The sequence below is a fragment of the Martes martes genome, assembly GCF_963455335.1.
Source record: "Martes martes genome assembly, chromosome: 3".
In the NCBI taxonomy this organism is placed as follows: Eukaryota; Metazoa; Chordata; class Mammalia; order Carnivora; family Mustelidae; genus Martes; species Martes martes.
The window spans coordinates 153,695,218-153,711,281 of NC_137890.1; the positions used below are offsets into that span (position 1 = coordinate 153,695,218).

The 16,064-nt window shown below is 44.8% G+C and overlaps 1 protein-coding gene across 1 annotated transcript in view; it reads left to right on the plus strand.

The window, feature by feature from the left end:
- Nucleotides 1–15,603, plus strand: part of DRC11 (dynein regulatory complex subunit 11) — a gene marked incomplete at its 3' end in the record, with an annotated part of 147,095 nt that extends 131,492 nt beyond the window's left edge. Inside the window, exons 17-19 of the mRNA XM_080799646.1 lie at nucleotides 3,615–3,792; nucleotides 9,861–10,099; nucleotides 15,475–15,603. Coding sequence (XP_080655772.1) covers nucleotides 3,615–3,792; nucleotides 9,861–10,099; nucleotides 15,475–15,603 — 546 coding nt within the window. The remainder of the gene's footprint in view (nucleotides 1–3,614; nucleotides 3,793–9,860; nucleotides 10,100–15,474) is intronic.
- Between the last annotated feature and the right edge of the window lie 461 nt (nucleotides 15,604–16,064).

The following is a 16,064-nucleotide window of genomic DNA, read 5'->3' on the forward strand; positions in this document are numbered from 1 at the left end:
ATATATCAAGTTTATGGACTGAAAACCTTAATATTGTTAAGACAACAAGAATTCCCAAACTGACCTGCAGATTCAATGCAATTCCCATCACAGTGCCATCTGACTTACTGGAAGAAGTTGACAAGCTGATCCTAAAATCCATATGGGAATTCAAGGGACCTTCAAAAGCCAAAACAATCTTGAAGAAGAAGAACAGAGTTAAAGTGCTGACACTTCCCAGTGTCAAAACTTACCATAAAGCTGTACCAAGCAGGACAGTGTGGTGCTGGCATTAGAAGAGACATATAGACTAGCAGGATAGAATTCAGAGTCCAAAAAGAAACCCTTACATTTACAATCAATTGACTTTTTGAACAAGGTGCCAAGACAATTCAATGGAGGGAGTATAGTTTTTCAAGAAATGGTGCTGGGACAATTCCATAGCCATGTGCAAAAGAATAAAGTTGGATCCCTACCTCACACAGTATTCAAAAACCAAACCCCAATACATCAAAGACCTACAAGGAAGAGCTAAAACTCTAAAACTTGTAGAAGAATATAGAAGCATAAATCTCTGTGACCTTTAAGCAATGATACCTTAGATATGACACTGAAAATATGAACAACAAAAGAAAAAATAAGTTACACCTCATCAAAGCTAAAAACTTTTTTGCAGTAAAGGATAGCATCAAGAAAGTGGAAAGGCGACCCACAGCATGGAAGAAAGTACTTGCAAATCATTGATCTGACAAGGGACTTGTGTCTAGAACATATAAAGAACTCTTACAACTCAATAATAAAAAGACAAATGACCCGATTTTAAAAAGTGGACAAAGGAGTTGAAGAAGTTAAGAAATGGCTGATAAACGCATGAAAAGATGCTCAATGTCATCAACCATCAGAAAGACACAAATTGAAACCCCAATGAGATACCCCTTTACATCCATAAGGGTAGTTAAATTTTTTTAAAAAAGGAAAGAGAAAGAGAACAGAAGAACACATAATAACAAGTGTTCACAGGATGTAGGGAGATGTAAACCTCAGCCACTTAGGAAAGAAGTCTGACATTTCCTCAAAAGGTTAAACATAAAATAACTATATGATCTAACAACTCAATTCCTGTGTTTGTGCGCCCAAGTAAAACGTTCATAGCAGCATGATTCACAAGAGCCCAAAGGTAGAAAAAACCCAGACACCCATCAACAGATGGTGGGATGCATAAAATATGGCCTATCGGACAATGGCTGTCACGTGGCAAGTAATGAAGGCTGCAAGTATGAATGCTTCCACAACATAGGCAAATCCCAAAGATACTATACAAAGTGAAGGAAACCACAGACACACACGCACACCATATATCGGATGGTCTCATTTCTCTGAAATATCCAGAATATACAAATCTGTAGAGACACAGAGTGAATAACTGGCTGTCTCAGTCTGGAGGAAGGGGGTTAGGGTGGGAGCATTCAGTGACTGCTACAGGGAGGTCTTTTGGGAATGATGAAAATGATGGCAACGTTTGCACAACTCTGTGAATATACTGAAAACCACTCAATTATACAGTTTAAATAGATGAATCATATAGTATGTGAATTCTACCTCAATAAAGCTGATATGGATACATCATATCTATATATATATCTACATATCTATATATATATAATAATAAAATATAACAATACAATAATAATAAATACATATTTTAGTTCTCCTTTGTAAACCTCCACTGAGATAGGCCCTTACCCAGGAAGGGGAATGGGGGTGGGGGGGGACATGCAAGCCCCTGGCAATCCCCTCTGAGAGGGAGGGGACCCCAGCAGAGCAGAGGGAGGAGTGTGAGTCTGGGAGTCATCTTGCTCATCGACTCTGGGACTCAAGACATCACTCAGCCTCTCTGGGCCCAAGGTTCTCATGTCTGAGTGAGGGGAGGACTGTTCCCTCCCGGGGAGGTCCTGAGAACTCCGTGGGAAGTCCATGTCATGGAGAGAGAATTACCTGGAATCCAGTAGGCTCTCACCAGCTCCTACTTACTAGGATTATTCAGCTGGAAGATGCATAACCAGCCTGGACATAAGAAGTGGCAAGTGCATGGTCGACATCGGAGAGATCCAGCTTCCTGCCTTGTCCTCGGACAGCAACCGAAGCCCCCGGCCTTGTGCCTTGCTGGGGCCAGACCTCCCCATGTTTCTGCAGCTTCCGATTAGGCTTTCCTCCTAACATCCCTGCGGCCTCCAGGCGCCTGTTCTTTCCCACCCAGCCTGCCTCCTGCACCTTGTCAATGCAGACGTGGAATGGGGCCTTCTCACTGGTCAAAAGGAAGGAAAAAGAAGAATGCCAACCACTGCTGCGAGCAGGCACCGCCAACAGCCTCATGATGCGGAACAGTCACCCCCGGGCTGTGCAGCTCCCCTGGGGCGCCCCTGCCCTCCAGGGTGCTTGGTCACACCTGACTTCCCCCTCCACTATGCAGGACAGTTGGTGGGCCCATCTCTGACTCCCAGGTCTGCTGGGCCCACCCAGGGCCTCCCACGGAACAGGGTTTCACAGCAAGTGAGCATCCCTGTCCCAGGGGCCCCGAAAACCATCCCCAGCACTGTCACTGCACCGGCCAGCTGTGGCCCCAATACCCTGCCATTCACTGTTATTCCTGAGCACAGGCTTATCAAACACCCGCTTTCCCCCCAGGGTCACAGGCCCTTCCTGCCTGCAGGGCTGTCCCTGGGCTGGGTTGTGCAGGGACACACAGGGACACCCGGACCAGGCAACAGGGGCCAGTCCCTGCAGGGTGGTCACAGCAAAATCAGGCCTGCTCTGCTCTGTGAAAGCCATGCGCTGGCTTCTGTCACTCCTGCTCAACACTCAGATTCTAATTGGCTCAATCACCCCGGAGCCAAGTGGGAGCAAAAACAGCCGAACCTGCTCGGGGCTCCTCTGCGGAGGCTCTCTCCATCACCCCAACCGTCCTCCTCCTCCCCACGCTTCCTCCTCATGCGGCTGTGCCAGTGGAGGCTAATTGAAAGCTGGTGCGTCGCCATGGCAACGTGGCCAAATCTGACCCCCATGGGCTGGAAGTCATCCTCCCTGGGGTCCCTCGCATCTTGCTCCTCTCCCTCATTAGTGTTGAGACTTTACTAAAATAATACAGGTTCAAACTCTTCCCAAACTGCTTCAGAGACAGAAGCGTCACTCTCTTTTGTAACCAGGTACTTTCCAGACAGGAGATCCAGACCTTCGGAGGCTCGCAGTCAGGGCTGGCAGCAAAGGCAGCTTTGGGGTCACCCTCAGAACGGTTCAGAGGAACGCGGATCGCCACGGCCGAGCGCCTCGCTCCAGCCAGCTTCCTTCCACTGGGAAACCTGCCCTGCTTCCCATTCCGAGGGCAAAGGTGCTAGAAAGATCAGTCAGGTGCTTCCTCCTTCCTTCCCCTTTACCAAATCCGAGTGCTGGAGGTGGAAGAAAGGAAGAGACTGCAACCACCCAGAACAGGATGAACTCTGAGAATCGTGTCTGTCGGGGCTTTGAGGTTCACTCGGACAAATGCGTGCCCCGGGGCATTCCGAGAGTAAGTGTTCTTCCGTCCTGAAATCTTTTTTCTGCATGTGAGTTCATGTTCCCCTTCTCCCTCTTTCTCCCAGATGGAACCTAAACGCCTCAAAAAACAGCTTCCAAAAATCCTGAAACTCCTGAAACCGGATGACAGGATTCTGATTGTGGGGACAACACAGCGCCCTTTCGATGCTGAGCTTCAATCTTTTTGCAAAGTTTACCAAAAAATTATTTTGGTTCCCAGACCAGACTATGCTTCAAGATTCGGCAAGTACCCCAGCCCCTTCCTGTGTGGGGTGGTGGAGGGTGGGCCGGGTGGTGTCAGGCATGTGGCGCCGGCGCTGGAACCCCGGGAACACAGCCATGACCGGACAGTGGTGGAGGAAGACCCTGTGTGCTGGAGGAGGCTCCCAGATGGGGGCAGAACCTGGGCCGTAAATACAAACGACCAGGTCGTGAGAGCAAAGAGTGTCTGTCTGTCCTGTTGTCACATCGTTCTTGTTACAGGACAGAAGGACAGAAGGACAGAAGGAAACTGGACAGGGATTATTATTTGGGGCCCTGAAGGTGACGAGAGTTGTTGCAGGTGCTGATTTTTCTTGCAACAGGTGGATTAGGGTGAGTTGCCTTAGACCCACGGTGATGGTGTCTCCCTCAGAGAGCACCCCTCTTTCCACAGGATGATTTGTTTTAGTTTCCCAGTCTCAAAGTATTCGTCCAGGAGAGCGTTGACTTACTTAAAATAACCATGAACAGTAACAGCGCGCCTCTGGAGTTTTTGCCCCTTGAACAGACAAATTCAAAATCTCCTTCTTTTGAAATGTATTTTTAAGTGGAACTGACACTAAAAAAGTGATTTTGGAGGTGGTGCAATGAAACTGTAGAGAGCCACAAGGTACAAGCCCTGAGGAGACGTGGTTCTGAATCCAGGCTCTGCCCCGGATAGCTGGACGACCTGGACAGCTCAGAGGACCTTCTGAGCCTCCACTGTTTGCTCTGTATAGAGGACCCTTTAGTCCCCAGGGCTGTCGTGACCCTTATGTGAGGTGGGCAGCAGAACCCTCAGCGCTGTACCAGGCCCTGGGAGAGCCCAGGGGTGCGCACAAGATGGCAGCCATGGTTATGGAGGAGAGTGTGACCAGGCCATGAGTGGCCACGGTGGTATGGGAGTAGTTTCTATTATCTGTGTCTGTCGAGCAAACCACCCCAGTGGCTTCAAACAACTGATTATTCCATCTCATGATTCAGAGGGTTCACGGGCTCAACCGGCAAGTTCTCTTTCAAGTTCCTCAGGATGTTGCTGTCAGGGGTCTGTTTGGGCTTCATCTGAAGACTCGACAGGGCCAGACATACGTGGTTGTTCACGCCCACGACTGGAGTTGATGCTAGATGCTCAGCTGGGACTGCCAGCCAGACAGCCTACACCTGGCCTCTCCACGTGTCTTTGCCCTGCACAGTGGTTGGGTCTCACAAGAGAGCATCCCGAGAGCAAACGTTTCAAAAGGTCCAGGCAGAAGCTGGAGAGATTCCTGTGGCCCAGCCTCAGACATCACATAAAGTCCCTTTCACCAAACTCCACGGGTCAAGAGCAAGTCCCAGGCCAGCCCAGATTCAAGGGCAGTGGACCAAACAAGGATCTGAATACCACAGGGCAGCTCAGGGAGGGGTCATCTTTACCTCTTGTGGTGGTGATGGCAGATTTGGTATAGAGACGGTGATGGTGGATTCAGTGTGGCAAAGGGCAGTGATGGTGGTGGCAGCCTGGTGCCAGGGAACAGGAAGGTGGTCGCATGAGCAGCGGTGGGGGCAGCAATGCTGGTATGGACAGGAAGGTGCTCCCGGTGCAGTAGGGGTGGAGGTGAGACAGCCTATGGTAGCAGTTAACATGAATAAGATAATGAAAATGACCAGGTCAGACTTGGTTTCTAGGCAGCCTTCTCCAGTCACAACAGCACCCCCAAAACCCTTTCTGCTTCATCTTATCTTCATCTTAAGCTCCTGGCCCATGTTATCTGCTAGAGAACCACCAGCCACTCCATGTGCAGTGCAAGCTCCTTTCTGTCTTGATAAGCTGTGATCCTGGCTTCACAAATCCATGTCATACACAAAGTACGGGAGGACGTCATTCCCAATTATTCCTCCTCCATTCTAGGGGCTTCTTCATCCCCTGGAGCCTCTGGGACATCCACTGGGTCCTTTGTAATCAGCCAGCATCAAAGGAAAAGAGAGAAGACAGGAGAGAGTATCTTCCTCACAGGAGATTTCAGGGGCAAGACCCAGAAGGGCCAACTGTTGTTTCACTCCCGTTGCCTTGGCCAGAATGACTCCCATGGCCTCACTGGAGTTCAAGGCAGCAGGGCTGCGCAGTCCCACCAAGGAAGGGCTCGGCACGGGGCTCAGTGGATGCCAGCCATCTCCCCCTCCTCCTGGAGTCCACACAGAGCATCCCCCTCTCCCGGCTTTCTCTCTCTCATTTCTGTTGGTAGATTTCCTCTCACGATCCCAGGGTTTAATTTTGTTTGGGGTTTTTTGTGGTAGATATGTATTTTGAGCTCTCTTAATGGAATAAGTTATGGTGTTATTAATTTTGCGGGAACAGAGCATCATTCTTGACTTTGGATTGAATAGTTTCTATTATTTGACAAAACCACAGGCCCTTTAAAAATGAAGCTATTGATGTATAACAAGGACAGTTGTGTTGTTTTGCTAAAATGACAGGCATCTGTAAAGACACAGATCACATTACAGATTCCAACCTGAATCTCCCTATGGCGGCATCACAGGGGAGGAAGGAGAAAGCATCCCCTCACCTGTGGGCAGATGATAAACCTGCAGGCAGGGGTTTGCTTGGGCCCAGGGCTCTGTCCACTACACCACATGCTTCTCACATATGTCTTCCATGGTGGCGGATTTGTTCAGGTCGCCATTCTTGCTGACGTCACAATGCTGTCCAGCATTTCCTCCAGTGACCTTGAAGTTGTCATAGCCACGGTAGCTGGGACATCCGTCTTAAAGAAAGACTGTTCCTGTCTTTGCAGTGATCAAAAATGGTCTCTTCCAGCCTATAAAGCATGGGATGCAAATCCATAACCTGGGCCTCTGCCTGGCCATCTATCTACCAGCAGCAGAGTGAGGGAGGTGTTGGGGAACGTTTACCTTCCCACGTCTCAAATCCCTCCAGGCAGGGTGGGGGAGTAACAGCTGTGAAGGGAAGGGTGGGTCAGCCTGAGGAAGCACAATCCTTAAGGTTTACCAAATAGAATTCAATATCTACCTTCTTTCCCCAAATCAAGCTGTTTCCTTCAAAATGTCTGCAAAAAAAATCCACCCGCAAGGTTGATTAATGCCTCATCTAGTCCCCAGAAATCCCTCTGGGCCTCCTCTCCCCACATTCCTAATGCTTCCTGCTCTCGCTTCTCTTCCTAGGGGTCTGTTTCACTAATAACCCAATTTATCATAGACCTCCACCTCAGACCCAGTGTCTGGTCGGATGAGTTCAGTCCACATCTTCTGATTTTTCTAGAATTCTAGACTTCAGAGGCCAGAAGCTCATCCAAATCCTATTATCACTTCCTGGGCTTTTGTAAAATCACAAATAACAAATGAATTTTAAGATACTATGTCATCTCAAGAACACAGTTGGGAGCCAGGACAGAATCCATTTGGAACATCAAAAGCAGGAAAGGAGATTCAAAGACCATGTTCTTTTCAGTCTAAAGAAGGGAAAGAGAATGCAGATTAGTCTGAAGAAGTGAGGAGTCTGTGCATCCGAGTAAAACACAGCACTCGGTCTGGAGAGCCCCTCAGCTCCCTTCACCACACTCCATTCACTGATCCCGTCCTCCCCCACACACCCACAGCCAGCCCCTATTCTGTTGTGCTCTCGTCCTCTCCACCTGCACTGCTGGGCCAAAGACTGGGAAGCTTGGGCTCCAGAGCTCACGGTGGGCTTCCCACCTCCATGGCCCCCACCCCAGGCTGTGACTCACTCTGCTCCTGACCCCCGTCCTAACCCCACCACGGGTGGATTTGTAGAAGCAGTAGAAGCTGTTCTTTTAAATGCAAGTCTAGTTCATCAAATACGAGAAGTCAAAGTGATTCTCTTTCTCATTCTCTGGATCTTGAGGAAACTGTGGGCAAGTGGCCAAGCCCCGCTGTAGCTGTGGCTGCCTCCACAGCTTCCCTTACTGTGCCTCTATTAACAAACAGTGAGCTTTGGGGGGAAATCAATGATGTGTGTATTATGAGGACCCTTGGCCAAAACTCTACTTAAGTGTCAAGTACCATACATTTTAAAGAATCAACAGCGTGTTCCCACATACTTGCTAAACCAGAATAATTGTAGTTTTTTGCTCTGTTTCTAAAGAATCTTTACTTATAGAGAGACCTCTTGTGTTGGGAGGCTGGGTGGCTGTGACTGTTGCAGTTTAGCAGAGAGGCAGGGATGGGAGCTGGGCATTGGTTTCTGGGAGCCCTCGCCCTCCCTGTTTGCTTACCCACTGGTTCACGTCCACACCGTGGGGAAGAAGTTTGCCTGGGAAAACAATTGGGTCCTCAGCTGGGGGACCTGTGCCCTGTGCTTCAGCATTAAGCGAGCTCCCTTCTCAGCTTCCAGAGTGACCATGCAGACCTGGACATACTGTCTTACGGGGTTATAAATCTGGGCTGGGGCACATTAGATCCCAAGGGATAATGTTGCCTGGTCATTGTTCTTATTTCTCCCGTGGGTTATATTTTCTAATTTCTAATTCGACCTCAGTTATGTCCAGGTTGTACAGATATATTCTTAGACATATTCTGTATTTGTGCTTTAATGAGAATTAAGAAACTTTGATACAAAATGGAATTACTAATGATAATTACAAGAACAACAGTGACACAGCTACAAGAAAGTAAACTGTCCGCCATATGCTAGATCAGTGCTCTTCTGACCCCTTTCTCTACATTCTTGTATTTGTCACAGCAGCCTGAGAAGCAGATCTTTCTACTCGCATTTTATAGGTAACCCTAAGGTGAATTCAAGCTCAAACACACCCACCAAGAAAGTAGCGGAGTAGATGTGGGGGGTTAGATGTTGCTTTAGTTCTGTTTGGTGGCCCACGTGGCCCTTGATACATAACCTTACACAGAGACACAGTATGGCCCAGGGTAATATGCCTGCCAGGAACTCGGCTCACCACAAGGCCAAGGACCACTCCCTCCCATCACTCTGGTGGAGGTGGATTGTTAAAATGACTCATGACACCAAAATCTCACTCTGTGATGTGGCTCATAGACACATGGGGGTCATCCTATTCCTTTTCATTTTATCAAGTATTTGTGGATCAATGTATTTGGATGAGCTAGTCATTTAACAGATCCAACAGTGCCAGATTATATAATAATGGTCATTTTAAAAAAAATGTTTCAAATAACCCTCGAAGAAGGTCAAAATGTTTGAGAAACATTTGGCCAGATCCTCCCGGCACTCCAGCACTGAGAAGAGCTAGGAGACAGGTGGCCTTGGCAAACTCTCACCTTTCTCACTGTCTAGTTACAACGAAACAAGCCACTGTGACTCTCACGTACTTCCCTCTCTGTGGAATGCATGCAATTCCCTGAATTTAGTATTATTACAAATGCTGTGTGAGAGTCTATTCTCTCTTAAGTTCAGTAATTCCGTAATTCATTTTCACAACATCCCTGTGTTCTAAGAGAAATCTCTCTGTCACCCCAGGTCCCACTAACCCGGAGAACCACCGAGCACCCACCCAAGGGATTTCAGTAAACCGCTGCCTATTTACAATTGTTGGGGGGCAAGGGGAGAATAAGGGTCAAACTGCACCTGAAGGGAACTGAGCCTGCTGAGGATGAATGGAAATTAGAATCTGAATTCCAATTCCACATATAAAAATAATGCACAAAATCTTTATAAGTTAAAAAAAAGTCAAACTCCTACTCAAAAATACTTTGCAAAATATAATTTTGGAGAGTATTTGAGAACTTTGCAGAGATTCCATATGTACCCTATCTGAATTTCCAATTTTGAAAGATTTTGAACATCTTTGAAGATACCACACTAAAACTATATTGAATGTGGTTTCATTTTTTCTTGTTTTGTGGGTCTAGGACCTCAGGTCCAACAATATGCAAGTCTTAGGGTTGAAATCATTCAGAGGGAAAAAAGTATTGAGTTCTGTGGCTTTCGATCATTTGAATTACAATTAAAATGGAGTGTTCCTCCTGCCCATTGCTTTCTTGATGACATGCAACTTTGTACCAAGAACAAGATAATATTGCTTTCCCTGTGGTGACCCTTGTTCTCTGTGTCTTTTCCACCATCTTGGATGCAACAGTTTTGTGGAAACAGATCATTCAACGCAACGGAGGCATCATTACCAATGCCTTGAATATAAGTTGCCTGGCAAAGATCACCGATGGTTTCACCCAGGGACACATAGTCGAGGTGGTTAAAGGTGTGCTCACAGACCGCAGAATCCGGCAGCAAACATACAAACCGCTCACGGCAGTGGAGTTTATCGCAATGCTAACCAGCATGAGTCCCGTGTACCAGGAGGAAGAGGAGAGCTTTAAGGTAAACAGAACACCTATATGGTCAGGTCTTCGCCACAGACACTTGTCACATAACCTCCTCCCTCTGGTTCCTGAGTTTCATGAATTTGTCATATACAATGAATTTTGGAAACCTGAAATTTTTAGATCACAAATTCTTTCCAGCCTTGCTGGTAAAACATGTCTTCCAAGATTTAGGAAAAATTGTGGCCTGTGATCTTATAAATTAACAGCCAAATTGCAGAATTAAATAGTAGTTTTGAGGGGTGCCTGGGTGGCTCAGTGGGTTAAAGCCTCTGCCTTCAGCTCAGGTCATGATCCCAGAGTCCTGGGATGGAGCCCCACATCGGGCTCTCTGCTCAGCAGGAAGCCTGCTTCCCCCCACCCTCTGCCTGCCTCTCTGCCTACTTGTGATCTCTGTCTGTCAAATAAATAAATAAAATCCTTAAAATAAATAAATAGTAGTTTTGAAACCACTGGATTCAAACACACACATCCACACACACACAAGCACACACGCACACACACACACACACACACCATACATACACATATGCACACCTTCCCCTTGGGTCACTGGATTTTACTTGATATTTCATGTCATGGAACAAGTTGTGCAGAAAGAAAACCATTCTCTAAATAGCGCATTTCAAGCCCGTGATGGTTTTGTCCCAGATTTGCTGTGGCATGCTTCATTTTTCAGTGCATTTGCAGTAGGGAATCACAAGAGGACTCACCAAAGTTTTATTTTCTAATTTTTCTATTACAATCTGTGATATTCATAGAATTTTTTAGATCTAGAGGAAACTGAGAACCAGCTCTTCCAAATCCCTCTCTTACAGGAGGAAAAGAAGTTGCAGAAAGCTATGTGCCTTATCCAAGCAAATCACCATGAAAACCTAGATGCCCAGGCCAACAGGCACACCTCACACTCCTTTTAATCAAAATGAATATGGCGGTGTTCACTTTCTGGACCTGGAGGCAGTTTCCTTGTCCAACTGAGAAAACGAGAGGAAAATTATATCCATGCAATTATACCCACCACAACATTGGCCATGCAATCATCAGAAAAAGTATCAGAATTCTCATCTAAGCCTTGTGCATCTGGAAGCCTGCTTAAGATTAGGAAAGTTTCCCTCTGCAATGTATCACTTTCCACCAACTCTAAAAACCATGTTTCCCTCCTGCTTTGCTGCTGATATTTCAGTACAAGTTGGAAAAGAGTCACAATACTGATCTCCCACAAAAATTAGCATAAAGACTGGCAAACTTTTCCATAAAGGGCCAGAGAGCAAATATTTTCTGCTTTGAGAGCTCCGCAGTCTCTGTCACAACTATTCAATGTTGTATCATAGTACAAAGGCATTCATACACAGTATGTAAATGAATGGGCGTGGCTGGGTTCTAATAAAACTTTATTTGCAAAAACAGCCAGCAGGCCAGATTTGGACCATCAGCTATAGTTTTGCTTAAAAGGGTCTAACAAAACAGCAAAGAAATATTTCCAACTCCAAGCTGGAGTTTTTGCCAAGGATTTGAATTAATGTTCTTGCTAGCTGTTTAAACCTTGTTGGAATTAATTGCAAATATTTACCCTCTTCTTGTGATATAACCTATTCTTTTCCTATTTTTCTTCCTTTTGTAAAATAATCATTTTCCTCCTCATTCTGAGGAGCTAGGTTTGGGGTAGTAAAACCTATGCTTTCTCTTAGCTGGGTTTTTAACTTTCCGAAGTGATTTGTGTAAGCTTTTCTGTTCTAGGTACTGGAGGTCTAGTAACTAACTGATCACGCTATTCAAGAGAAGGAAATGCTACCATTGTATAACCTGAGATGAAAACACATATGCTTCTCACTTCCATTCTTGGCCTATTTGATCACTTTATTCTTTTTTTTTCTTTTTTTTTTTTTTAGCAAACTAAATCATTTTTCCACCATCACTGCCAGCCCCCTCCCCCATCAATTTCTGCTTCTTATTGTAGCTGAAGAGCTTGGTACAGCACTCGGCCCCAAATAGATGTTCAATAAACATTTTTAGTGGCAAATTTATAGAGCAGATGGATAGATGGGCTGACACTTGACGCTGGTGAATAATGTGATACTGCGGCTGAAGTTGCTTGTGCTCATTCCATTCATTTCTGCTCTGAGAAATTGGACCTAACTGTGCTCTGACAATGTGCAGACTAGGATCTTGCAGATTCTCCAAACACATAGTACCCTGCTTCGTGGACATGATGGAGAAAATATTTAAGGATAATGGTAATAATCATAATGATGTTAGCTAATACTTAGTGACTACTTCTCTGCCAGGTGCTGTTGTAACTCATTTAGACCTTATAGTCTCCCTATTTTACAAATGGAAATGGAGTCATAGACAGGTATGGTAGGCAGAATAATGGCCCTCCAATGATGTCTACATCCCAGTCCCTAGAATCTATAAATATGTTTGGTCACACGGCAAAAGGAGTTAAGGTTACAGATGGAGTAAATTTGTTAATCTACTGAACCTAAAACAGATTATCCTTATTTATACTGGTGAGTCCAACATAACGATAAAAAGTAGAAGAGGGAATCAGAAGAGAGAACCAGAAAGTTAGCACATGGGAAGGACCCATTGTTACCCCAAGTAGCCCCGTGTTGCTAGCTTGAAGGTGAAGGAGGGGCCGCAAGCCAGGAGAGCTGGTGGTCTCAGGAAAGTGCAAAAGATGAGGGAGTGGATTCTCCCCTGGAGTTCCAGAAAGGATGACAACCTGCAGACACCAAGATTTTAGCCCAATGAGATCCATTTTGGACTTTCGAACTTCAGGACCAAAGGACAATGAATTTTTTTTTTTTTTACGTCACTAAGTTCATGGTAATTTGCTACAGCCGAAAAAAAAGGGGGGAGAGGCAAAGTGACTTGCTCCTAGTCACACAGCTAAAAGAAAACAGAGCTGAAATTCAAACCATAGTCTTGAGGCAATTTTATTACCCATATTCTATACTGTGTCTCAGTAAATTAGGAGTTCATCACCTTGCACTGAAAACAGAGCCAAAGTGAAAAGAAAGATGAGAATAATCCCCAAGTGCCAGAAACAAAGATAAATCTCAAACACAGGGACAACCATGTGCCTGGCATGCAGCATAGAGAAAAGTCAAGACTAGGAAACAAGAAAGAGACTGGGGCCATAGAGGATGAAGAGGCAATACCTGCTGCCTCTGTGATGAGTTCTGTGGTATGTCAACATCACCAAGGAGCATTCACTTCAAAGCATCACTACAAGATGTGCTTCTGCATCTGGCTTTAAAGGACTGTGTAGAAGCAGTACCAAGGAACAGAGAAATAATGAGAGAGATAAAGAACAAAACAGAGCCTCCTACTTAAAAGGAACCTGAAAATAAAAATTCCAAAACATGTTAGGAAACCGAGTGCCTAGTACAAACTGAAAAAGGTGTTTAAATTAATATAATTCATTCAGATGTTGGAAGAAATAAATGAAGGTGTCCTTTCGATAGAGATGTACACTAAGTGTTGAAACAAAGACAGCCAGAAATGGAATAAGAAGAAATAATTATGGGAAAAATCACAAAAGAAAGCTTAGAAACTAAAAATACAATAATTTGAAATGGCAAAAATAAAAGCGTTATGAACTCTAGACTAGGCATTGTCGAAGAGCAGATTTATGGACTGGAGGATACTCCCTCTGGAGACAGCACAGAAAAACCAAAAAGATAAAATCCATAAACTGCAATTAAGAACCTTTGAAGACATTGACACCTAACTTATAGAAGCTCTAGAAGAAAAGAACTGAAGAAATATCAGAGGAGCAATTATTTGAAGAAATATTTGCTGAAAATTTTCTTGAATTAAAGACATGAGTTCTTAGATTAAAAATGAACACCAAGTGACCAGCAGAAAAAATTTTAAAAATCCACACAAACATACATTACTGTGAGTCTTGGAATAAGATAACAAGCCAGTCTTCAAACATGCCAGATGGCCTACAAAGAAACAATGGGGAGGTACTGCAGTTCTTTGACAGAAATCTGTTCCAGAAGACAGCGCAATCATTTCTGCAAAGTGCTGAGGAACAGTAACTGTGTGCCTAACATTTATCCCCAGCTAAACTAGCACCCAAGAGACAGGAGACAGTAAAGACACTTTAAGACTTAAAAGACTGAGATAGCCTTCCACTCAGAGCAATTTAGAAATAACCAGTAAAACTGAAGAAGCTCAGGGCGCCTGGGTGGCTCAGTGGGTTAAAGCCTCTGCCTTCCACTCAGGTCATGATCCCAGCATCCTGGGATCGAGCCCCGCATTGGGCTCTCTGCTCGGCAGGGAGCCTGCTTTCCCCTCTCTCTCTGCCTGCCTCTCTACCTACTTGTGATCTCTGTCTGTCAAATAAATAAATAAAATCTTAAAAAAAAAAAAAAACACTGAAGAAGCTCATGTCCTACCCCACCTCCAGGAATTCTACTTCTATGTATATGTCCTAGAGAAGTTGCTTCATAAGTATACAAGGAGATACATACAAATTCCCAACAAAAAGTTGGAAATGACCTATATGTCCATTAGTAGGAGAATTGATAAACAACTTGTAGTGCAGTCATTCAGTGAAATATTTTACTACTATAAAGTTTATAAACTAAAATGTTTCTCAACTTTCATATGAAAAGTGAAGGTTGAGGAAAATGCATTCACAGGGCCAGCTGGAACCACGAGGTGCTCTGTTGGTATATCAGCTCCAGTATTTCTGCTATGTTTTCAACAGTCTCCCTCCCAGTGTTTGTGTGGTCTCCCATGGCTCCCACGTGGCCACCAGTCCAACTTCTGATGCCCACGTGTGAACCACAGAGGGTCATTCACATTACCAAGAAAGCCCACGCCCTCGGGATAGAGTAGGATCCCCAGAATGATAGGTGATGTTGAAAGGAAGAGCTGCTGGTTAGATTTGGTCTGTGATTCTCTGAAACTGTTAACTCCTTGAGGTGGAAATTTCAAGTTGTGTCAAAATACAGGTTGGAAAACTCCCTGAAAAAAGAATTTGTATTAAATATACATTAAATGTCCAAAGTTTGATGGCTGTTTGCCCCTTCCTTCTTAGCAAGCTTTCCTTTATTTTTAAGAATATTCTAGTGAATGCATGCCATTTTTTAAATTTTATTTTTTCAGTGTTCCAAGATTCATTGTTTATGTACCACACCCAGTGCCCCATGCAATACATGCCCTCCTTAATACCCACCACCAGTCTCACCTAACCCCCCACCCTCTCTCCCCTCCAAAACACTGTTTGTTTCTCAGTATCCACAGTCTCTCATGGTTCATCTCTCCTCCTGATTTCCCCCCAATTCACTTTTCCTTTCCTTCTCCTGAATGTGTGCCATTTTGATATTTTCCTAAACATCTGTTCTGTTTCAGGACTGGTATGCCAAAACCCCCATGGGTAAAAAGCGAGCCTTGGCACTAATGGGAGGGAACACTGAAAAAGAAAAGGACAAAGGGAAAAAGAAGGAAAAGAAAGGAAAAAAGGAGAAGAAGAAAAAGTAATGCCTTTCTGATGAACCATCCTTGAGTGTCTCAGGGATGGAGGTGGACCTGACCCGCCAGGGAGAAGGCTCAACATTGCCTGTCTAAAGAAGACCCTGGCTGATGCCCCGAGCTCATCTGCCCCTGCATTCACTCACGTCTGTAGGAGGCTGCACACCAAGTTTGATGTCCATCACTTTTGTTTCTAGAGCTCTTAATTGTTTCTCAGTTTGTGTGAAGTTTGTGTGTAACCAAAATCCACTCTGCACACAGTCTTTCCACTTCAACAGTACTAGTTGACAAATTCACAATGTGATAGTTAGAAAATACTCTAATTTGACAACTAGTAAGTAATTTGAGTCTGTCACCAGCACTCCGGCTTTTTATTAATCCATATATACTGTGTATTATCTTACACATATTTTAATACATTAATTCTTTGCTCTATTAATCTATTTTATATAATGGAATAAAAACTGTTG